General features: G+C 44.3%; 2 protein-coding genes across 5 annotated transcripts; one reads left to right on the top strand and one right to left on the bottom strand.

The window, feature by feature from the left end:
- Positions 1 to 200: 200 nt before the first annotated feature.
- LOC106568056 (prolactin-releasing peptide receptor-like) lies at positions 201 to 1990 on the top strand. Its single transcript, XM_014138061.2, has one exon. The coding sequence runs from the start codon at positions 263 to 265 to the stop codon at positions 1412 to 1414; it is 1152 nt and encodes a 383-aa protein (XP_013993536.1). The 5' UTR covers positions 201 to 262; the 3' UTR covers positions 1415 to 1990.
- Positions 1991 to 9149: 7159 nt separating this feature from the next.
- Positions 9150 to 23881, bottom strand: LOC106567838 (rho GTPase-activating protein 35). 4 transcript variants are annotated; one of them, XM_014137623.2, is made up of 8 exons: positions 23495 to 23879; positions 23206 to 23258; positions 14974 to 18873; positions 14366 to 14507; positions 13787 to 13864; positions 13230 to 13361; positions 12386 to 12491; positions 9150 to 12194 (listed from the first exon to the last, which is right to left on the bottom strand). In XM_014137623.2, exons 3-8 carry the CDS (start codon positions 18694 to 18696, stop codon positions 11789 to 11791), a joined length of 4587 nt encoding a protein of 1528 aa, XP_013993098.2. In that variant the 5' UTR covers positions 18697 to 18873; positions 23206 to 23258; positions 23495 to 23879; the 3' UTR covers positions 9150 to 11788. The 4 variants fall into 4 exon arrangements, with proteins under 4 accessions (XP_013993098.2, XP_013993097.2, XP_013993096.2 ...); XM_014137622.2 differs by having other exon boundaries at positions 23438 to 23878; XM_014137621.2 differs by having other exon boundaries at positions 23206 to 23878.
- Between the last annotated feature and the right edge of the window lie 583 nt (positions 23882 to 24464).

The following is a 24464-nucleotide window of genomic DNA, read 5'->3' as shown; positions in this document are numbered from 1 at the left end:
TATGCTGAATAGTAGGATTTCCATAAAAATCATCCAACAGTTATTGTAGTTTCATGGAGGAAAATACATATTGCTCTTTGCTCTATTTTTTTACATGCATATTTCTGTTTTTTAATTTCAGAAAGCTTCAACCCACCTTTAGTTTTTTATTATTGTACTGCAACAAAAACAAAGCTCTCTCAAATTGTAAATCAGTGATTGGCTTAAAACACTCACACACAGCTGTGTGTATCTCCATTCTATTTACCAGTTCTGGTTAGAGATGGAGCCAGTGTTGGAGAGGTCTGTGGGTGGCTCCTCCAATGCCAGCCTGGCAGTACCTTCTCTGAACCGCAGTGACCCAGTAGAGTTGTTCTCAGGTCTGCAGTTACTGCTGAGCTACCGCCCTCTGTTCATCCCTCTCTACTGCCTCCTGGTGGCCGTGGCCTGCGTGGGCAACTCCCTCCTACTAGCATGCATCCTGGCTGACAAGAAACTCCACAACGCCACCAACTTCTTCATAGGGAACCTGGCTGCAGGCGACCTGCTCATGTGTCTGAGCTGTGTCCCGCTGACCGCCTCCTACGCCTTCGAGTCCGAGGGCTGGCTGTTTGGCCGGCCGCTCTGCCACCTGGTCCCCCTGCTGCAGACCTCCACCGTCTTTGTCTCTGTGCTGTCCCTCACGGCCATCGCTGTGGACCGCTATGTGGTGGTGGTTCACCCTGTGAGGAGGAGGATCTCCCTGAGGGGGTGTGGGGCGCTGGCGGTGGGAATGTGGCTTCTGTCCCTGCTCCTGGCAACTCCTCCTTCCCTCCACACGCACTACGTGGACCTGCGTCCCAGCGGGTTGGAGCTGGTGGTATGTGAGGAGTTCTGGCCAGACTCAGACCACCTGCGGCTACTCTACTCCTGCTTCATCCTGCTCACCTCCTACCTGCTTCCCCTGCTGTCGGTCAGTGTGGCCTACTGCGGCATTACAGCCCGGCTCCGTCAGCGCTGTCTCCCTGGGGCACCCTCCCACAGCCTGCATCGCTGGAACAGGACAAAGAAGAAGACCTTCTCTTTGCTGGTACTGTCTGTGCTCTCCTTCGCCTTCTGCTGGCTGCCCTTGCAGGTACTCAACCTGCTACTGGACCTGGACCAGGACTTCCTGCTGGTGGGCAAACGCCACGTCAACCTGCTGCAGGTGTGCTGCCACCTGCTGGCCATGAGCTCTGCCTGCTACAACCCCTTCATCTATGCCTCGCTGCACAGCAAGGTGCGTTTGCGTCTCCGTGACTACCTGAGACCCCTGACAGGGCGGGGCCGCCAGAGCAGCCTGCTCTCCCAGCATGCGTTACAGCACAACACTAACACCTGTCTCAGCATGGTGTCTGAGCAGCCAATCAGAGACGAGCAGGAAGGGCCACAGACCAACGCTGACAACTCCTTCTGAAAGATGAAACACTCACTCTCCACACTCAGGGATGAAAGGGCTCAGGATAAGGTGATGTTGCGAGAGGTTAAAGGTGGTACTGCTGTTGATTTGACTTTAGGTTTGCCTCCACACCCATCTCCCTAATGCTCCTCTCCCTGACCCTCTCCTGGGTTCTCACCTCTCAGTAATTCAGTTAGCTACACTCTCTCTAAGTGTTCTGTGAAAAGTCTATAGCACCAGAGTACTCAGAGTCCTACCTGAGGCCAGTGTTGTTTTGATGCTTGTTTTAATGTCCTCCAGCTCCCCTGAAGGTGCACACTACCAATCCCTCAAATGAGATTATGGCCAATGGATAATGAGCGAACAAGGGTGGCACTGAGGTCTGTGTATATGCCTCTCTGTTTCTCTCTTTCTGTCACACTCTCTCTTACTCTCAAGTTGTCAGCTGTACAGCACTCATATTCTGCCTCACCTGTGAGTGTGTATGCTGATTATCTAGATTGTCACTCTGCATGTTTGTCATAGTTATCTCCCACAGCATACTGTACATAACTCAAAATTATCTTTCCACAAGCTGTTACAAGTGATTCTGTCAAGTAACATTTAATGTTTATGATATAGTGTCAGTGTATCATGGCATATAGTTTTACCTCATACATCTGCAAGAATAGTTGGAAAAGGGAGGCGCCTGTATAGTAGTTCACCATTACTTGTTCAAGCTTACTTGTATATCATAGATGTACCAAACTGTGAATAAACAGGTTTCCTCCCCAATGATGTTGACTCTTCTTATCCTGTAGTTACTGTGGTCTGGACTAGAAGCAAAGACACCTGTGTGGGTCGAGCAGTTTTAGTCAGTGTTCTGTGACAACCATTGTCCCTGTATGGAGCCCAGGAACTGGGGGGATTCATAGAAATTATGTTAAGTGAAAACACAGGTCAGGTGAGCACCTGGATAAACCTGGTATTATGTTGAAACTCCCAGCTGTGTCTCTCAACTTGTATACATAAAGGGTCCTCTCTTTTACTATATTTCCACACCTCACGACTACGCTACCACATGTACACAAACACACACGCACACACTCGCAAGCATGGACACACACACACACATCCGTCTCTCATGTTACCTGCAAATCTCCATATCCGTTTTCTATGCCCTTGTGATACAGTCTACATGCGGTGTCGTTCTGGTTTCCTGTGTCTTGTGGTGCTTTATTGAAGGTTATGGTAGGTTTCAGTCTTCCTGGTTTGCTGTATCTAGTTCTCTTGTGGTACTGTAGAAGGTTCTGTTAGGTTGAGCACCAAGCACAAAACCCAACGTTGAGTAATCACCAGGGTTGATATGCCAGGGTAACAGCCCATGCTTTGTTTCTCAATCATGACTGATTATTAAGTTCAACCGTGTGAACTCTATGTGACATGTTATACTCTCCCCCTTGTTCCTCTCTGAATAAGCCTGACAGGGCTGCCTAATGCACTAGCCCCTCACAGGGGTGAGAAAAGGCCCTCTAAAGAGCATTCTCATGTCAGAAACTGGGAAGAATTCTCAGACGTCAAAGGTCATGCAGGCTGATGAAAGCACAGCTGAAAGTAAAGTATAGATCTGCAGTGCTGTCTGCTCCCTCTGCTGACTATCAGTCCCTAGCAGGGATGTACAGTAACAGTGTTAGCCTCTTAAAGTGCCAACCGCAAGAAGAACTTAGAGCTCTGTTATATTTCATGGATTATTGATAAGTCCAGAAAATGTAGGAGGCTGTTGCGAATCTTTATGTAACCTCCTTACATGCCCTATAAGCTCCTCCAGACTACAATATTTACACATACTGTGGTAAAAATGCTAAATATGATAGGTCTATGTGTGATTTGGCAAAGATTGAGCTAGGGTTTCCCAACTGGGGTTTGATTATGTACATCTTTCCATTGTAATGGATGACCATGTGCTTAACACTGAAAAGGTAATCTCATCTGCTGACAGCAGGAAACACTGATAGACATGAATAGAATCCAGGAATCATGTATTGTGTTATGTACACATTACAATTTTATCCCATAATAATAGAGATTCTATTTCATGCCAAGCTGCATAGAAGCACTTTCTGTATTTTGAGTGATAAACAAGGCATGGGTGCATCTGTATTAGTAATTAGCAGGGAAGGAAACAGCGAGGAGAGGAGAGGAATGCGCAGACAGACAGAGCTCCTCAGCCTCAACTCAACACAGAGGAGGACCAGGCTCATCAGCCCTGAAGTGCCCTCAAGAGCCTGGGCAATGGTAAACACGCACACACACAAACAAACATACTGTAAGGGGTGCGTACTGGCGGCAGAGAAGTCAGGCGCAGGAGAGCAAAAAACTGTGTTTACAACGGCGTAGTTTAATAATAAAAACCACCAGAAACAGAACAATAAATCCATGGGTACAAAACCCATCGCACCCCAGACATAACGTGTACAAGCACTTACAATAAACAATTCCAGACAAGGACATGGGGGGAACAGAGGGTTAAATACACAATATGTAATGATGGAATTGAAACCAGGTGTGTGGTAAGACAAGACAAAACAAATGGAAAATGAAAAGTAGATCGATGATGGCTAGAAGGCCGGCAACGCCGAACGCCGCCCGAACGCCGCCCGAACAAGGAGAGGCACCAACTTCGGCGGAAATCGTGATACATACACAGTGCCAGTCAAAAGTTTGGACATGTCTAATCATTCAAGGGTGTTTCTTTATTTTTACTATTTCTACATTGTAGAATAATAGTGAGACATCAAAACTATGAAATAACACATGGAATAATGTAGTAACAAAAAAAGTGTTAAACAAATCAAAATATATGTTATATTTGTGATTCTTCAAAGTAGCCACCCTTTTCCTTGATGACAGCATTATCATGCTGAAACATGAGGTGATGGTGATGGCGGCCTCAGGATCTCGTCACGGTATCTCCGTGGATTCAAATTGCCATAGATAAAATATATTTGCTTTTGTTGTCCAAAGGTTACCCACATAACGCATTACACATGGTCTGCGGTTGTGAGGCTGGTTGGTCGTACTGCCAAATTCAATAAAACGACATTGGTAGAGAAATTAACATTAAATTCTCTGGTAACAGCTCTGGTGGACATTCCTGCAGTCAGCATGCCAATTGCACGCTCCCTCAAAACTTCAGATATCTGTGACATTGGCACATTTTAGAGTGGCCTTTTATTATCCCAAGCACAAGATGCACCTATGTAATGATCAGGCTGTTTAATCAGCTTCTTGTTATGCCACACCTGTCAGATTAACTTGGAAAAGGAGAAATGCTCACCAACAGGGATGCAAACAAATTTGTGCCAAAAATGTAAGAGAAATAAGCTATTTGTACATATGGAACATTTCTAAAATCTTTTATTTCAGCCCATGAAACATAGGACCAACACTTTACATGTTGCGTATATATTTTTGTTCAGTGTAATTAAAGAGACTAGATCTACGCTACTATCGTATCAGTATACTGGTCCGTCTGTCTGTCTGTCTGTCTGGAGCTCAACTGTCTCGATGTCCGCGGCCACACGGAATTGCCATTTTATTCTTATTTTAATCACAGTTTAATTGATCAAAATCCGTCTGATTAAGCTAGAGACTTCTAGGTTTTTGCATGGGCTGCATCTCAATCGTCTCAATGTCGGCCTTCCACCGAAGATGCGGTGAAAAAAACAGCGCTGTTTTTCAGAACAGGATAATCCCCTATAACTTGTCTTCTCCTGAAAATGTCTGTAAAGTCTGAACGGTTTGAGCAAAAAACTAATGTGACCCTACTATGGAAAGCTGAGACTCTCACGGATGTTTTGCTCTATGACGCCCACAAGGTTCACAGGACTCGTCTGAAGTCATTCCCTTCAGTGTGCCGACTGAATTCTTTTTGTCATGGAAACTTCTATCAAACCCAAATGGTTTGAGTTACAAACTAATATGACCCCACTATGATAAACTGAGATTCTCACAAAAAGGAATATATCATCCGTTCTGCTCTACAATGCCGACAAGCTTCACAGGACTCGTGAGAAGGTCACCTGTTACTGTCCTGTAAATATGAAAATGAATAGACTTGAATATGCTTTTTTGGACCCAAGGTTACACATGTAACCTTTGTTTTTGTCCCAGATGCTTTCCTATGTCTCTCAGATGCATTTCAGACACATCAAACCATACTTCCTTTAGATTCATTTTTGGACTATCTTTTTTTGCCATATATGAATATGGTATTCAAAGCATTTCTATGGCTAATAGCAGTAAGGCCAAATTCAATGTTTCATCAGATCATTCCTTTTTTTTGGGGGGGGTATACCTCCACGGGTCCTTAAACTCAAAATAAAATAGCTAAATGGTCCATCTTATGTTATGGCCATATTAAAACAATGACATATGTTAGCTTAGTAGATATTTCCATCTAAAGGCTTAGACTCTTATTAAACTTACTTTCCTTCAATTTGACACACCTGACATTTTTTGTAACATTAGTTGAAGCATTATGGAAGACTGTTCCAAGTAATTTAATCCATAGGAGCCTAAAGATGTCCCAGTCAAGCACTGTGAGCAATCATGAAGAATCAGTCAATGAAATATGTTACCTCAGAATTCACTGACGTAAGTGTGATTCAGTGCAACGCCATAGGTAGTATGATGGTGATGCGGCCCTACAGCTATGTAGCCACGAGGTGGCATCAGAAAATTCTAACCTGATGAGACTTGCCCAGAGCAGTCACCCTTCAAAAGTTGTAAATGCAGACAGCAAATTATCGATGCGTTTCAATGGCACCTTAACTAGTCCCTAAATATTTAACCCGCACATTAGGAGCTCCAGCAGAGTTCCACCTCAGCTTTATAACTGACACTATCTTTACATCAGTCAAGTGGAAAAGGCTATACGGACACCCCTGACATGCAAACCAATATTTAATTTCAGAATTGGTTAAAATGAGGTAAAGGTTAGGGTTAAGGTAAGGGTCAGTTTGAGTTTTTGGTAGTCGTTTTGCAGGTCAGCAGTGTCCTTACAGTCTCTCCCCAACAGAGTGGCTGTGGACCTTTCTTCCCTGGGGCTAAAGGTCCTGAAGCTTCTGCTCATGTGCAGGATTCTCTACTTATGCACATTCTTGTTTAATAAAGTTAGATCAAAGTTGAATACATTTCTACAAGACCACATGATGATAGTATTATACCAAATATAATGTTACTGACAAAAAACACCACCATATTTCTTATGAGATTTTAGGATAATTGTGTGAATGGTCAATTTTTTTCTCTCATGTGACCACAAGTCAACAACGTGTGCCACTAGGCAAAATATAATGCCTTCAGAAAGTATTCACACCCCTTACCTTTTTCCCATTTTTTACAAAGTTGGATTAAATTGATTTAATTGTAATTTGTTGTCTACGATCCACACAAAATACTCTGTAATGTCAAAGTGGCAGAAAAAATCTAACATTTGTAAAAAAATATATATAAAAAATAAAACACTAATATATCTTTATTAAATATGTTTTCTTTGGGGGTAAGTCTCTAAGAGATTTCCACACCTGGATTGTGCAACATTTGTGAATTCTTTCTGAAGGCACTGTATGTACTTTGATTTAAACAAAACACAGATTTATTAACACTATCTTCTAAACAATTTGCTCACTGTGCATAATTCAAAACAACACTGTACATAACTAATAACATGTACATGCATATCCCCATGCAACTGAATGAGATCACATGGTTGGCATGCAGATGCTGCATGGAAGTTTCACGGTAGAGTTATAATCTACGATTGACAGTAAGAAATCTGAATGGAGGGTGACCACAAAAATGTGTGCATGAAGGTAAAGGAACACATGAGCAGAACATGATACAGATCTTTCCGGGAGGGCGAGACCAATAGTTTATATATACTCTAGATGTATACTCTAGAGTCTAGATGAAGCCACTGCGCCTCCAAATATTTTGGAAGCTATAGAAATGCATTTGTTAATGTCTACATTTTTATATTACACACACCTTAATGCATACTTTTACATTATATTATGTGAGCTAAACATAAAGTATACTTTTTTTAGTGTTCTAATGTTATTATCCCCACTACATTAAGAAAATACACTGAACAAAACTATAAAGCTACATGTAAAGTGTTGGTCCCATGCATCATGAGGTAAAATAAAATATCCCGGCATTTCTCTCAAATGTTGTGCATAAATGTGTTTAAATCCCTGTTAGTGAGCATTTCTTCTTTGCCAAGATAATCCATCCACCTGACAGGTGTGGCATATCAAGAAGCTGATTAAACAGCATGATCATTACACAGGTGCACCTTGTGCTGGGGACAATAAAAGGCCACTCTAAAATGTGCAGTTTTGTCACAACACAATGCCACAGATGCGATAAGCTACCTCCAACGTAGTTTTAGAGAATTTGGCAGTACGTCCAACCGGCCTCACAACCGTGTATTGACCACATGTATGGCATCGTGTGGGCGAGCGGTTTGCTGATGTCAACGTTGTGAACAAATCAAATGCATTTTTATTTGTTGCATGCGCCGAATACAACAGGTGTAGACCTAACAGTGAAATGCTTACTTACAATCCCTTAACCAACAATGCAGTTTAACAGAGTGCCGCATGGTGACGGTGGGGTTATGGTATGGGAAGGCATAAGCTTCGGACAACAAACACAATTGCATTTTATTGATGGCAATTTGAATGCACAAAGATACCGTGAAGAGATCCTGAGGCCCATTGTCGTGCCATTCATCTGCTGCCATCACCTCATGTTTCAGCATGATGATGCACAGCCCCATGTCACAAGGATCTGTACATAATTCCTGGAATCTGAAAATGTCCCAGTTCTTCCATGGCCTGCATACTCACCAGACATGTCACCCATTGAGCATGTTTGGGATGCTCTGGGTTGATGTGTACAACAGTGTGTTCCAGTTCCAGCCAATATCCACCAACTTCGCACAGCCATTGTGGAGTGAGACAACATTCCACAATCAATAACCTGATCAACTCTATGTGAAGGGTATGTGTCACGCTGCATGAGGCAAATGGTGGTCACAGCAGATACTGACTGGTTTTCTGATCCACGTCCCTACCTATTTTTTAAAATTATCTGTGACCAACAGATGCATATCTCTATTCCCAGTCATGTGACATCCATAGATTACGGCCTAATTTATTTATTTCAATTGACTGATTTCCTTATAGGAACTGTAACTCAGTAAAATCTTTGAAATTGTCACATGTTCTGTTTATATTTTTGTTCAGTATACATTTGTCTTTCAAACATTTAATTGAAATACTGTAGAATTCCATTTATTCCTAATGACTGCTTCTTCTGGGAAGTGCCAATATGGCTGACCGGTGGCTTCAAAAACCCTCTCATTGGTCAATACATAGCATCAGCAATCCAGGGTTTCCACAGGGTGTAACAGGCAGCCAGTTACATACGGATCCGCAGCCTCAGCCTTACATCTAAGGGGATATCTCTGAAATAACCATAGATTGAAATTTAAATGCATTTCCTTAATTGTAATCGCACAAAATTCTATTACTCTCTTGTCAGTCATTGTTGCATTAAATCAGATTAAGTGCTATATAGGCAAAAACAAATGAATACGCAATGTGTCAGACATCACTTGCCTAATATTGCAGCCAAATGTACAGAAATATCTTACTTGATGAACTCTCACACACATGGAATCACAGGAGGTCTGACGACAATCTTACAAGATTTAATTTATTCACTATTATACAGATCACATAAGGCCTTCATCGTCATACACCATTCTCAGTCAGACAAATCCCATGGTTTGCTGTTGATGAACAGTACTTCATCTTTCACTTGTTATGTCACACTTGTTTTAAAATAATGAGTTGTTGAACCATCTCCCTTGGTGTGTTGTTAAATCATGCACTAAACTGAAGTGGCCTTAAACCATTCACAAAATTGTAAAAATGTGACTTTCAAATCATTGAAATGCACACACAAAAAAAAATTCTACCATTGACTAAAGGGCAAAGTGTTAGACCCCCTAACATACAAATAAACAACCATTTTACTATAGTATGCTCTTGCCTTTTTTTCTCCAAATAACTGCAGATCTGTCAAAGTTGTCAGAAATGATGTGATGCAGCCACATGAATCCTCTGAGCCAAAGTCACATTCTACTGGGACAAATTGTTTTTCCTATCCATCTCCCATCTGGTCTGTTGTGCGTGTGGTAATAATGTACTGTACTGGTTGAGGAGTCACTGCAGCGTTAGTATATTGATCACAGAGACAACTGCCTCCCACAGCAGGAACACACAGGATAAGTACCAGTGAGTGATCCAAGTATTGAGTAGAGTTGACCCTCAATACAACAAATAGTTTTGACTGATCTGTTCTGAGCAGGCAGCATGAGAACAATCCAACATGGCCAACAGAGTACCACCATGCCTCCTGGCCAATCCTCAGTCAACCCCAAAAGGTGCATGTGGCAATGCTTTTATCTTATATTGATAGAAGAATACAGAATATAGCAGGAGTATTCATTAAACTACTTTACCTTGACTACTTTATTTTTTTTCAACAAGTGAGAGGACAGTTAAATACCAACATGAATCCCATAGAACACTGGAGCTAGTCATTCTATGCTTTGTTGACATTCCTGGGCATGAGTCCATACATCTCTATAGGATATACTATACTGTTATTACTGTACTGTAGTTCGTTGCCGTGGTAGTGTTTTCTGTATGCACACCTTGCCTCAGTTTAAGGTCCTTACATTTACATTTTAGTCATTTAGCAGACGCTCTTATCCAGAGCGACTTACTTAATATTAGATGAGTACAAAGAGTTCAACTGGCTAGACACCCATAGCAACATATCCAGCATCATTTTGCAATAGGGCAGTGGTTTCCATGGCCACCAGATAACACAGTGGAACAAATACAGTACATAGAGGACTTGTCTGGTATAACTAATGTCTCTCTAACCTCTCCCTCATTATGCTACTGTCTGAGGTTTCTGTCAATAATTCCCATAATCAATCTTCAATGTTCAATCATCAAACCCTAACTGATGGAGTGGACCTGAGGTCATCTTAACCAAGAGCATTCCTCTCCTGGATCCTGAAGGGCCTGATTAACTGACCCTGGCTCAAACTTACTTGCCTAAACAACACCAGGCGACTTCCATATTCGCAACCATTAGTAAAGCAACAGCAGTCCTAAAAAGAACTGCATGCTATTCAAACCTGCATTCTCAGAACAAACTATTTCTGTCTTGACTAAGATGAAAGAGGAATGTGTAACCAGTATTATGGTTTGGTTTTCCATGGGGTTATAAAGTGAGCCCTGAATCCTCTAAAATAACAATTTTATGACAGGGTCATGTTAACGAGTCCCTCTCTACTACTGCCACACCCACACGGCCATTAAAACAAAGTCAATTGATCAAGGTTGTATTTCATGGAACTTCAAACTAGAGTTTAAAAGTGCTTCAGATAAGTATGTGGATACAAATACAAGGGTTTGGGTGTAAACAACATTTTGATCTGCCAAGGCCCCTTCAGAGAGGCAATGGGTATGGCTGTTTGAGCCGGGAACGCAACACACTAAAACATTCTGGCCCAACAACATCCTTTTTGATATTATTTTTTTTTAACAAAAACATTCTGACCATTAAAGTGCATCCCTGGATGTCCCCCCACTCTCCCAAACTACCCCCCCATCCCCACTGAACCCCCCCAACCCCATAGCAGGGGTCCTTCAGGAAGACGGAGGCTCCCCGAAACAGCGGTGTGGCACGTTACTGCCAACAGCCTTCAGAGCACAGTCCATACATCCAGTGGCTACTTTCATTAACAAACAGAAAGAAACAGATGTCAAATTATTATACACAAATAACAACATAGCTATGGGCACAAATCATATCTTCCAACTTGACATGGAGGCTTGGACTTTTTCCATTATAGTGTATCATTAGGGTTAAAATGGTTGGTTGGCAGAGAGATTCTTAACTGTAACAATTGAAACCCACTCTGTTCTTTCCCCTGGCCCTCCTGTTGGTGAGTCCTAGAGTCAGATTCCTGGTTATCAGGGGCTATAGGGGGGTGGAGGGGAAGAGTCAGCATTGGGATCTGCACTGGCACACAGGTGGCAGGGGCAGGTCAGCTGGATGCTGTTCACTAGTGGCAAGTTTGTTTGTCAAACGCTCCTCGTCTCCTCTCTCGCTCTCTTTATCTATGTTATTATCAATGACCAAACAAGGGAGTGTCAGTGTGTGTATTGGTGTGTGTGTTTGTGTGTGTAAGGGTCCAGCATCATCAGATCAGGGATACAGCGTGTGCTCCCTTCTCAGTGTCTTTCACAGTGTCTTTCACAGTGTCTCTTGTTCGGTGGGGGCGCAGTGGGGGTGTTGGTGGAGGGGGGGCAGGAGGGACTGCAGGGGTGACTGGGGGGTGGTGGGGGGTGACTGCTGCAGGGGGCTGAATTGCGTGGTGGTGGGGGGAGGGGAGGAGCGGTAGCAGGAATAGGTGGAGCCCCCGGTGAGGGTGGTGGTGGGGGAGGCAGGGAGGCCAGCCAGGCCAGTGGGGGAGTCCAGGAGGGGCTGGTTGTAGAAGAAGAAAGCACACTGGTGGATGAAGGTCTCGATGATTGTCTGGTAGGTCCGCGTGGCCGTCAGGGCGTCCATGGTGGTGAAGGCTGGCCGCATCAGAGTGGGCCAGAAACAGATGGACAGATTCTCACTGGTCATCAGGTTCTGTCTGCTCAGCTGGCTCACCCTGGGAGAGACAACACAATACACTCCCATCAACAACAGCATGACAACAGCTACTAGTGTAATAACATTATTACACAGGTATGAGAGCTACTTAATGATACATGTTACAAAACAGGCAAATGGTTTCAGTCACAATGCAGTCAGGGCCAAGGTCATAGAATGGAACAGCTAGCCAGTCTGATCTGCACTCACTTGTGTAAGTGGCTCATGACAAATCTGAAAACGTCATAGTTCTCCCTGGGGAACTTCCTCAGCACATCCTTCATGGTGTACAGCCTTTGTTCCCTGTCGTTAATTTCTGTGCACACACACAGGGAGTAGGTCAGTGCTATGACTCACATGTTTTCAACACTGTTACTCCATATGCAGCACTACATACAGTATACATCTACACACATAATTATAATATATTATATTTTCTGAGAACAAAACACAACATATCCTTATCCCACCGACGAGAAATCCTCCCCAACACCCTGTAAGAAATTGACTGTCAAAAATCACAAGAATCACTCCCTGAACAATCACTCAGCACCACCCTTGTACCCCAGCCTGATCAATGTCTTACTGAACCCTTCAGAACACCTCCCTAACCCCAGCCAGCTCTATGTCTTACTGAACCCTCCAGAACCCCAGTACCCCTTCCTAACCCCAGCCAGCTCCATGTCTTACTGAGCCCTCCAGAACCCCAGTACCCCTTTCTAACCCCAGCCAGCTCCATGTCTTACTGAGCCCTCCAGAACCCCAGTACCCCTTCCTAACCCCAGCCAGCTCCATGTCTTACTGAGCCCTCCAGAACCCCAGTACCCCTTCTTAACCCCAGCCAGCTCCATGTCTTACTGAGCCCTCCAGAACCCCAGTACCCCTTCCTAACCCCAGCCAGCTCCATGTCTTACTGAGCCCTCCAGAACCCCAGTACCCCTTCCTAACCCCAGCCAGCTCCATGCTACTGAGCCCAGACATCAGCATCCATGTCTTACTGAGCCCTCCAGAACCCCAGTACCCCTTCCTAACCCCAGCCAGCTCCATGTCTTACTGAAGGCCTCGAGCAGCTCCACCTGCAGGATGCAGGGCACCAATGGCTCCGGCAGCTCAGAGAAGAAGGCCTTCAGAGCCCCAGCCACCGTGTTGATGGCAAAGTCCTTCTCCACTAGGTCCAGCCCATGGTCTAGAGGAAAAAAGAGGTAGAGGGATAGAAAGAGGTAAAACAAGATGAGGGAGATGAAGAGGGAAGAAGAGAGGGAGAGAACGGTGAGATGTAGAAGAAGAGAAAGAGGAGAGAGTGGTAGAGGGAGGTGAGAGGTAGAAGGAGAGAAAAGGGGAGAAAAACATTTAGGGGAGGGAGGAGAGAAGGGGGAAGAGAGAGGGATAGGAATAGTGTGTAAGAGGTAGTCAGTCGGCTTTGTCACTGTTCTAAATATATTTTGTTGTAGGCCATAATTTCCTCTACAGCTCATGTGTCAATATATTGATTAGCCAAATAACTAACCAGGGTTAGTCCAGGGGTTAGGGACAGAGTGTGGTGAGTATTACAGTCAATCAATCCATTGGTCTGATACAATGTTTTAGACCAGACTAAGTACAGTAACTCACCCTGGTCAAACTGCCTCTGCATGCTCTCCATCTCACACTTGTTCCCGCTCACCCTGTACAGCCCCTCTGTGTTGAGACCTGCAGAGAGACAGAGATTGAAACCAGGAAGAATGCTTCATTCCATCGACTCCATCTGCATTACGTCATTATCCATTTCCTGTAAAGTCAATGAGGGCACTGCTGAAGTACAGAACTTGATCACTGGCTACATTTGCTCTAGTCGTAGTTAGTTCTTCTTGGCTTCTTGGCGTAAAGAGTTGGGTGGAAAAATAATCATTATATTCACATTACATTTTTTTCATTTAGCAGATGCCCTCGTCCAGAATGGCTTACATTAAAGCACATTGAAAATGAACAACCGCAAAGCGATTATTTAAGTAAAACTTTCACAGTGCAACACTAAAAAGACATTACACATTTTCATAATTCAGCAACACAGGTTTACCTCAGAATTATCAACGATAAGATTCTGCCTACGTTTTGCACAGCATCCAGGTCAAATAGCATAATGAACCAGACAAACACACACACATATAAACAAACACAGGGGAGAAGAGGAGACAGAAAATTGTGACCTACCTGTGGTCTCAATGAAGTGGACACACTTGTCGATAAAAAGTGGGATAGGTCTGTCTGGGAACACCACATTGACCAGGGGTACCCCGAAGTAGTTGCTCTCCAGGGGCTTGGGAATAGAGGGCCGGGGCTTTGGTCTGGTTTTCTGCACAGAAACAGGAATGTTGACATTGTTAATGACCAAGTCCATATTAGAATGGTTGTTCATTATGTCAACACTATGTTCAATTCAGCTGTAAGCTGGCAAACTAAATTTGCCTTTATGTATTCAGCATTAACAGCTGCCGCATCAAGTGTCTTAGTAACTCTGAAATACAGGCTTAAATTCTATCCACTCACCTTGAACTTACTTTCTATGAATAGCATATTAGCATGGAGGAATAGTTTTGATTAAAACAATCAAGGAATTACGCATCAAAAAAGTTATTTAGATAGTAGAGTTCACGTGAGAAAACATATTAACCATGTTGTCAATACTTAACCATGTTTATCGGATCAAAGCTAGCCATCCATTTACCTAAACTTGAAAGACAATAGTCATTCAAACTTGAAAATTATAGTGTTAACCCATTAGCAGTTAAGAGGAGAATACTAAGTGAAGAAATACATACCTTGGCAGTTCGCCGTAGGCTCTTCAGAATGTTCCTCTTCTTGGGGTCCTCTCCCTCCTCATTGATGATGTCTCCTTTCAGGGTTCCGAACTCATCCTCCTTGGTCTTTGGCAGGGCCCCCATCTCATCGTCGCTGCCAATGAAGCTAGTGCGAAAGCTGCTGAACTTACCCAGGCGTTTGGAGCGGTCACGGTACAGCCGGGGCTTCACCCCCGCCGCCGAGAACTTCCTGCAGCGCTCCAGGGAACTGCTGTCTGCCTCACTGTCCGAGCCGTTCCCATTTGAGTGCATCCTGTTGGCGTTGCGGATGGTGATTATCTTGCCCTGCGTGCTGTCATGGGGCACAGAGTAGATGATCTCCTCGTTGCTGGGCCGGGGCTTGGACACAGCATCCATAGGCTCTGCATAGTCTGAGGGGTCGTAACCTCCGTCCCCACCTGGTACCCATGTCACAGTAGAGGGCAGGGAGCGACGGTGGCCCATGGTGTCTGTGTTGTAGGGGTTTCGGCCCACCTTCCGGAAGTCAAAGGTCACAGTGGGCTTGGGCCTCACCTGGGGAGGGACCTTGCTGTTGAGTTTGTTCTCAAAGGAGCTGATGTCAGAGATGACAGAGACATCGCTGGAGTCCAGGTCAGGCAGGTTGAAGCCCCCACCATGGGAGGTGAGTGTGCCATCGAAGTAGGGTGGGGAGGGCTCCACGTCATCCACATCAGAGTCTAAGAACATGTTGCCAGGGCTGGGTGAGCTACAGCGAGGGGAGTAGGCAGTGTCATTAGTGCAGGCCTCAGCCACGTTATCATACATGTGTGTTGCCTCCACAATGTTGCGTTTCTCCACCACCTCCATCAGGAAGTGCTGGAACATCTCTATCCTGTGCAGGCCGCCCACCACCCCTCCAGACCCACACACCACACTGTTGAACCTGCCCTCTATCTCTTGGGCCAGCTCCTCTCCCTGGACTAGCTGCTCTCTGGCAGACTCACTTTCTGTGAGCTCCACCTGGCTCTCCCCTACTGCCAGCAGCTGAACAGGGATGATGTCCTGGATCTCACACAGGAAGGCACATAGAGTCTCCAGGGAGGCCTTGCGGCGGGCTGAGTACACAGCGATGTAGCCATGCACTAATCTGCTCTTCCTCAGGGAGAAGGAGGCGTGGTAGGAAAGAAGGGAGAGCTCAATCACCTGTTTGTGAGGCCCCACTGTCTGCTCCAGTATCACTGAGGTCCCACTATTGGATGTTGGCCTGCAGTGCTGAGGCAGTAGGAAGGGAGAGAGGAGCTGTTCCACGTCGTAGTTGTCTCCACACATCAAGCACATGACGATGCGGATGTCTGCCTCTGGGCTGGGCTGGTGAGGAGAGTCTCTTGGGCCTGGAGGTTTAGGGGGCAGAGGTGGGGAGCTGCTACTAAAAGATGAGCTCCTCCTAGAGTCCAGGAGACCCCTCAAAACTTGATTGATCTGACTGTCATTCACATTGTGCCCATAGCCCACACCAGGAGAGGCTGGGTCTAGGAAGCTACACTGCAGTCTCCTTGCTACCTGCTGTCCCTGTGTTATTAGGCCTAAGGCAGTTTCTCCCCCAATATCTGCATATGTCCCTACTCCCCTTTTAGTAACCAAGAGCAGAGACGTTAAAAGCTGAGCTATATGGCTGTCCCTTCTACCTATTGTTGACTCCCGCAACCTTTCAATGCTTTCTACGACATAGGTTAGGGACTCTTTTGAGTTGTACAGACACAGGCATCCATGGGGTGTGAAAGTGGTAGTGTGAAAGGAATTTACAGGAAGTCGTACGTTTCCCTCAATAGGTCGCAGGGTCAGCTCATACATTTTCCCATCCAGCACATACCGGTCATCATTGGTACAGAGGGTCCTGATCTCATTGGCAAACTCCCTGGCCAGTCCGTCTTTGCCCAATATCACAAGGTTGATACGGTCAGCTTTAATATCCCCAAAATGGGACTTCACATTGAAGAATGGGTAGCATGTTGGGAAACGTGAGGCCAGGAGCTGCTCTATCTTGAAGTCTCCACACTGTGGGCTGCTGGGACAGGTCTCCTTGGTTGGGTGGTAGACAAAGTGGATATGCTTCAACACCAGAGCATCTCTCTCAGCTGGAAGCTTCTGCAGGGTCTTGAACCTCTGCTCCTCCCCTAAAACATCCTGGATGGCCCCCATCTTCTCCTTGCTGGGCTTGGCATCCACCTCCAGCTCATAGAAGAGCTCAGAGTACTCCAGCAGCAGCTCCTGGAAGTCCTCTTTAGCGTGGTCTATTATGTCTTTCTGGTGGCGGTTGTAGAGGTCCAGGTACTCTGATTCCTCCAACCATTGGTAGAAGTCTTCGTTCATGATGAAGCTGCGGGCCTCTTCCCAGGGCTTGCCTGGCGTGACAAAGGGAGAACAGGCCAGCTTGTGCTTGAACTCCTGCCTCATCTCAGCCCGCTTGCACTCATTCCTCAGGTGCTCCAGGTGGGCATTGAAAATGTACTCGGCTGGGGCCGTCTCCAGCAGGTCTGAGGGGATGCGCTCATCCTCCATGTTATCTATGTGAGACGTGTCCTCCCATGGAGAGTCCTCCAAAACCACAAACCAGTGGGCAAAGTGCTGCTTGGACTCCAGGACCTTCTGAACCCCAGACCAGCTCAGCTGGTCGATCTCATCCAGGTCAGGCACCAGGGAGCTAAGTGCTAGAGGAAGAGTGCTCAGATAGATTTTCCGACGTCTCTCAATGTGCTCCTGTTTCAGACGGTACACATGCTGCTGGAAGAGCTTCTTGCATTTCGCTGTACCCTCTAGAAAGACGTATTCCTTGAACTCTGAAGAGCTGTGCATGCGTCGGCTGGTGTTAAGCCAGGTCTCGTTGTGGTTCTTCACTACACGGTTGACTAGCCATTCGTATCGGTCTTTAGCCAGGGCTATCTGCTGACTCTGGAGCTTGAGGGCCTCGAAGTAAGGAATGATCTTGGGCTTGCCCCTGCTCTTATCAATGAGTTGCACCAAAGCAATGAAGGCTAGGTCAACATTGATGTTGGAGCGTGCAGATGTCTCCACTACTGGAAGACTCTTTTTAGTGATGGCAAAGGTGTGAGAATCTTTGATGTAGCGTTCAACCCCCTCATCACACTTGGTTAAGACCAGCACAATGGGCTTCTTTGTTTTGCTCAGCTGACCATAAAGGTTTGTGACAAACTTCAACTGGTCGTCAAAGTTGCGGTTCATCCCCCTACTGACGTCCACACAGAGCATGAACCCGTCAGCCTGTATCTTGCCCTCAGGCATCTGCTTCTGCTCAAAGTCCTGCTCCAGCCCCAGCTGGTCCGTGCAGAAGTACATAAGCTTCTCTGCAGAGGCCAGCTTGGTGGAGGCCGCCCTCTTGATGTAGGGCTGCATGGCAGTGCTGCGGTGTGGCTGGAACGTCTGGTCATCAATGAACTCGGTCTGCTCCACCACATGCATCCTGCACTCCGGCCCCTCCTCCACCACCCGCCCCACCTCCCCCCAGAACAGGAAGTGGTCATTGTTAACCACTCTGCCCCCAAAGTCACTGGTGCTCAGCACTGACGTGTGGTCCAGATAGAAGTCATCAGCACTGGGGCGCACAAAGCGGTTACACAGGCAGGACTTGCCCACTCCACACTGGCCCTTCTCTTTCTCAGTCCCTGACAAACCCACAACAATAAGGTTGTATGTGGGTGACTTAGCATCCTGCTTTTTCGCCATCATTATCGTCTGCTGACACTCATCCTGCCATATTCAGGCACTCGATAGAAGAGAACACCTGGATGTGAGTGGCAGATTAGTTGGTGTTTCCTCTAGTGTGCTTCATGTTTTATCAACAGCAGTGTAGGGGTGTAGCAAAGGCAGAGGCTTCTCTCAGTCATTTCTAATGTAGCTATGAGCCTGTCAGGAAGAAAAAAAAGAGCACAAAAATCAAATAATTAGCTAAACAAAATCTTAATTTATGTTTAAAAAGGAACACATATTAGTTTGAGCCAAGTTAACCTTATTTCTGCTCTCATCAAAAAAAGAACAGTCAAACACCTTCACAAGAACAACAGTGGTTAAAAGAAGACAAGACTAAGAATAATTTCCCTTCAACTTAATGAGAGAACACTGAGTAGGGGCAAGAATTTCTCATTTCTAATCCGCTCTCAATCTGGGCTGGCCTTTTAATAGAACAGGGTCGTTCCACCTCAAAAAGCACAAGAAAGAGTTGACACACACCATCTCAGATTGTTCTGAAATCGTTTCTGTTGTTAGAAACAGAACATTAGCATTCCTGCAAAATTATTTTGTTTTAATATAAATTGACCTAATTGATTGCATCCAAATAGAAGCTGTTTAGAAGCCTCTTGTACCTAGATTTGGCGCTCCGGTATCGGTCTGTGTCTGACAACTATTATGAAGCTGCGGCTCTGAGTATTGTTTTTCCATTATATGTAATATATTCCTAGTGAATTTAGTGATTGTTTCAAATGGTAACTTTTTAAGATTTGTGGTACAAATCCAATGCAAATCAATAGTACCTATATTAGCATTTTCCCACTTCATATTCAAATCATCTGAAAGTATCTAAAAATATATTGTGTAACTCAATGATGTTACTTATAGATGATTTGGTTATGAAGCACAAAAATACTATTATAGATACCATTGACTTGCATTTGAAACAGTGGCCTGGTAAACAAAACCAAAGCATGGATTGCCTCCATACATGTTACCAAAAGAATGTGGACACCTGCTTGTCAAACATCTCATTCTAAAATCATGACCATTAATATGGAGTTGATCCCCCCCTTTGCTGCTATAACAGCCTCCACTCTTCTGAGAAGGCTTTCCACTAGATGTTGGAACATTGCTGTGGGGACTTGCTTCCATTCAGCCACAAGAGCATTAGTGAGGTCGGGCACTGATGTTGAGCGATTAGGCCAGGCTCGACAAACCGTTTCTGTATGGACCTCGCTTTGTGCACGGGGGCATTGTCATGCCGAAACAGGAAAGGGCCTTCCCCAAACTGTTGCCACAAAGTTGGAAGCACAGAATCGTCTAGAGAGTCCTTGTATGCTGTAGCGTTAAGAATTATCTTCACTGGAACTAAGGGGCCTAGACCGAACCATGAAAAACAGCCCCAGACCATTATTCCTTCTCCACCAAACTTTACAGTTAGCACTATGCATACGGTTCTCCTGGCTTCCGCCAAACCCATATTCGTCTGTCAGACTGCCAGATGGTGAAGTGTGATTCATCACTCTATTTAAACGTGTCCACTGCTCCAGAGTCCAATGGCGGCAAGCTTTACACCACTCCAGCCGACGCTTGGCATTGCACATGTGATCTTAGGCTTGTGCGCGGCTGCTCGGCCATGGAAACCCATTTCATGAAGCTCCTGACAAACAGTTATTGTGCTGACGTTGCTTCCAGAGGCAGTTTGGAACTTGGTAGTGAGTGTTGCAACCGAAGACAGACAATTTTTACACGCTACGTGCTTCAACACTCGGGGCCCCGTTCTGTGAGCTTATGTGGCCTACCACTTCACGACTGAGCAAGTGGTTGCTCCTTGACGTTTCCATTTCACAACAGCACTTACAGTTGACCGGGGCAGCTCTAGCAGGTCAGAAAGTTGATGAACTGATTTGTTGGAAAGGTGGCATCCTATGACAGTGGCATGTTGAAAGTCACTGAGCTCTTCAGTAAGGCCATTTGTACCTCGAATGTTTGTCTATGAAGATTGCAAGGATGTGTGCTCGATTTTATACACCTGTCAGCAACAGGTGTGGCTGAAATTGCTTAATCCAAAATCACTGAGAATACATTACAAAGGATGAAGAAACAATTCTCCGAGCCGCAGCTCCATACTAGTTGTCAGAAATAGAAAACTGATACTGTATCCCAGTGGAGGCTGCTGAGGGGAGGACAGCTCATAATAACGGCTGGAATGGAGTCAATGGTATCAGAAACATGTTTTTGTGTTTGATACCATTCACTCCATTCCAGCCATTATTATGAGCCGTCCTCCCCTCAGCAGCCTCCACTGCTGTATACTCGTTGTTGGGTTGGGATTAGCGTGGGGTGTGGGGGTCCGTGGATGGCTTTTTACCATTTACATGAGGATGTCTTAGTCATTGTTAGAAAACTATTTGGTCCAAATGAGATGTAAGGTACTTTATTTATTAAATATTATATGAATCCTATAAATTAAAAATGGCCAATTGGTGTACAATCAATTAGTTTAATTTCTCAGAGATCAAATTATATCTCAACAAAATAACGTGTCAGGGATGCTAATGTTATACGTTTCTAACTACAGAAACAATTTCTGAACAATCTGAGATGGTGGGTTTCATGGCTTGCTGAAATGACATGGAACAACCCAACAAATGCAATATACAAAGAAAAACTCAATATCCCTGCAAATCAAGTGAGACAGTAAATATGTTGAGGGGGTATGTAGTGAAGAGATTACATTCTTTTTTTTGCCTTGTATGAGAGATGTCGCATGAAAGGAGCCTAAATGGGACTGGAGACATGGGTACTCTCCACCATGGATCCACATACTTCAACTCAATGACAAACTTATCACATGTAGGCTACTGACAATCCCATAAAAGGATCACACCAACTGCAATACAACATCAAGTACAATACAACATCAAGTACATTACAACATGTGAGGAGTTGGTCATGTTAAGTGGATGAATCAAGGTTAGCCCTAAACCCAATTTGGGATTTGGATCATTAACCTGCTAGTTAGCAGTTTGGTTCCCTAGCCACGAGGCTGTACTGTACTTCTGCTCAGAGATATCTTTTTTTAGGCTCTTTTTCTGCCTACTTTATGACTTGGCAGGTTTTGGAGTGTGAGCAGGGATGGGAGTGAAGGGGAGGAAAAGGAGAAGCACTCACACTAATTGGAGTCCCATCCTACCTATCGCTAGCCAAAAGCATTGAGGGGATGGATGGTCTGTGTATCTCATAACTATGTAAGATACGTCCTTATCTCGATGGTGGACAAGGACCTCTTCAGACAAAGGGCTAAGCAGTGCTCTTGGTTTCCTTGCCAACCGGGACCTTTAGCTGGTCACTATTAAGGATCTATGCTCTTGACTATGGCCTTGATCCTGAATATCATGAATGAATGACAACACACATTTAGGTAAACATCAACCTCTTTAGACAGCAACAAAAATATAAACTCATCAGCCAGAGGTCTGTTTGCACTGTTCTTAGTGTAATAGCTTCCTAATTGCTGTGTTTATACTGTTGCCAAACAAAGAAAAAAAACAACAGATGAACAATCTGTGCAGCATACAGACAATCACTAATTAGCATAATCCAGTCTACTGCATGTACACAGTAACCTATCATCACCAGCGTTAGAATCAGGTAAGGTTTGGTGTACTCTTGTCTGTCAAGTTGCCAAGCCGTATATTTGACACAGAGGAAGTGGCCATACTGGAGAAACTCCATAACTACAACCAAATTATGACAAGAGGATGCCCAAAGTACAACCAGAAAACAAATCACTGTATTATTGTGATAAAATGACTCATGTAAATAGACTATTGATGTACTTACTGTATCAATATTGACATGAAATGTGGACTACAAACTGACAGGCTACTGCCATTTAATAAAACTGTTTTCATTATTATTGTTTACAAAAGGAGGCATCTCCATATATTCTAAACCTATATAAAATCCAGCATTTAAAACCTGTCTAAATAACCCATCAAAGGCACAGTAGGCAGACCATCATGAAGCTCAGCTGTGCAAGGCCTGACTGACAACCAGATTGAACAGGCAAGTTATTTGGAAATGAAAACAAGCAAGTCACTACCCTACCCTCTGATTGTAAAGATACATAATTTTCTATATTCAGAAGCACAAACATAATTGCGCCATGTTGTTCGACATTGTCAATATATAGTGGGTTGGTTACAACTCCTTATGCATATTTGAATGGATTAACAACGAATTTGGAATGAATGTTCATGGAAAGCACTGGCCACGCCAGGCCTCTTGTCCACAGAATGAAATAGCCGACTCGTAACTAAACCCATTCACCTCGTATTTCTGAATCCACTTGCACTTTTAAATCATCACCCTATTCACCCAAAGATACATTTGTAACAGACAATTGATACATTGTGAGTAAATTGAGCATGAGAATGTTTAGCTGGAACACTGGTTTGAGTCTGTGTTTCAGATTAAAATGGGGAGAAAGTGAATACATACCATCGCATTCTCCCTGAATCTGTCAGGCCAGCGCTTGCCGCAGCCCTCGCCGCCTGATATACATGGACAAGAAACACAAATGTGGCTCGTTTGATTCCGAAACAGACACAAATAACTCTACATATGTTGTTATTGTTAGCTTGACAGATTCATTGTATGTCTATATCCCTATCTTGATGATTTCCAATTCCATTGATATTTTCGTTGTCTTTGTGATAATAAAACTACTAACGTAAAAACAATGATCTTCCTGTTTTTTCTCTCCTCGGAGAATAAAAGCTTGTTTCACCGTTTTCTCCTTGGTTCACCACGTTGCTTTTGACCAATTATTATGTCCATTGTTGTGCCAACATTATGCTGGATCGATCATGCACGGGACACCGGTCGAGGTTGCTGCAATTGCCGTACAAGGTTTATTCTAAACTGGCTTCATGCAATAAATTGGTAACGTCTTTATCAATTTAACAAGAGATTGCGTGTGTGTGAAAGTGTTTTTTTCCCCAGCTTCCCAATAATGGCGGCGGCCCTCCTCCCGGAGCTAATTCTCCTCTCCTTTTCTCAGAAAATGGGGAGCTACGGAGACAGACGCGGCGAAGACTCGCCCAGCGGCGCACACACACAACTGCAGAACGTCGCTATTTACAAAGGCGAGACGCTGCTGTCATGCCGACACGCGCAATCACCATCACTGCTACAAAGGTGACTTTAGCCAACGTATGTCAAGGGTGATAATGGCTGTGATATATCTCTGTGCATTCCTGCTTTTCACAAACTAACCAATATATTTTTAATAGAGTTCTATTTTGTTTGAACAAAATGACATCACCTGCTTTGGTAGGTCTTATGTCTTTGTGTTTGTCTTATTCTTTTATTATTGTGTCCTACTCTAAAGTCACGTTAATGCGTCATAGTAATATTTGTTCAAATTATTATTATTATTATTAGGATTGTTCTGAGACAGGTCCCAAAAAGTCCCAAAAGAGATTAAAATACTTTCAAGTAAAAGGGAAATGATAGGCCAACTTTTCAACATTGTCTAAAAAATAATATTTCCTATCCAACATTGTACAATAGACTGTATCTTGGGGTTTCCACTAGCTTCTAGAGACTATAGGCAAAGTCAGATTCCACAGCCACAAAGTCAAAATTGGCAAAAGAAAAGTTTGAGCTTTTTGGTCTTAATTAAGGTTAGCGGCGTAGTTAAGATTAGGGTTATGTTTAAAATCATTTTTTAAGAAGATAAATTGTAGAAATGGGCG

The sequence above is a fragment of the Salmo salar genome, chromosome ssa13, assembly GCF_905237065.1.
Source record: "Salmo salar chromosome ssa13, Ssal_v3.1, whole genome shotgun sequence".
NCBI lineage: Eukaryota > Metazoa > Chordata > Actinopteri > Salmoniformes > Salmonidae > Salmo > Salmo salar.
The sequence above is the reverse complement of the archived record's forward strand: the minus strand, read 5'-3'. Positions and strand labels throughout refer to the sequence as shown.

What these genes read in the sequence shown, in the direction of transcription:
- LOC106568056 (XM_014138061.2), top strand. Translation starts at nt 263, where the DNA reads ATGGAGCCAGTGTTGGAGAGGTCTGTGGGTGGCTCCTCCAATGCCAGC.
- LOC106567838 (XM_014137623.2), bottom strand. Translation starts at nt 18,696, where the DNA reads ATGATGGCGAAAAAGCAGGATGCTAAGTCACCCACATACAACCTTATT. An exon ending in GCCTACGGCGAACTGCCAAG is followed by an intron (nt 14,508 to 14,973) that starts GTATGTATTTCT and finishes GTTTCTGTGCAG; the next exon opens with AAAACCAGACCAAAGCCCCG. An exon ending in CCACTTCATTGAGACCACAG is followed by an intron (nt 13,865 to 14,365) that starts GTAGGTCACAAT and finishes GTCTCTCTGCAG; the next exon opens with GTCTCAACACAGAGGGGCTG.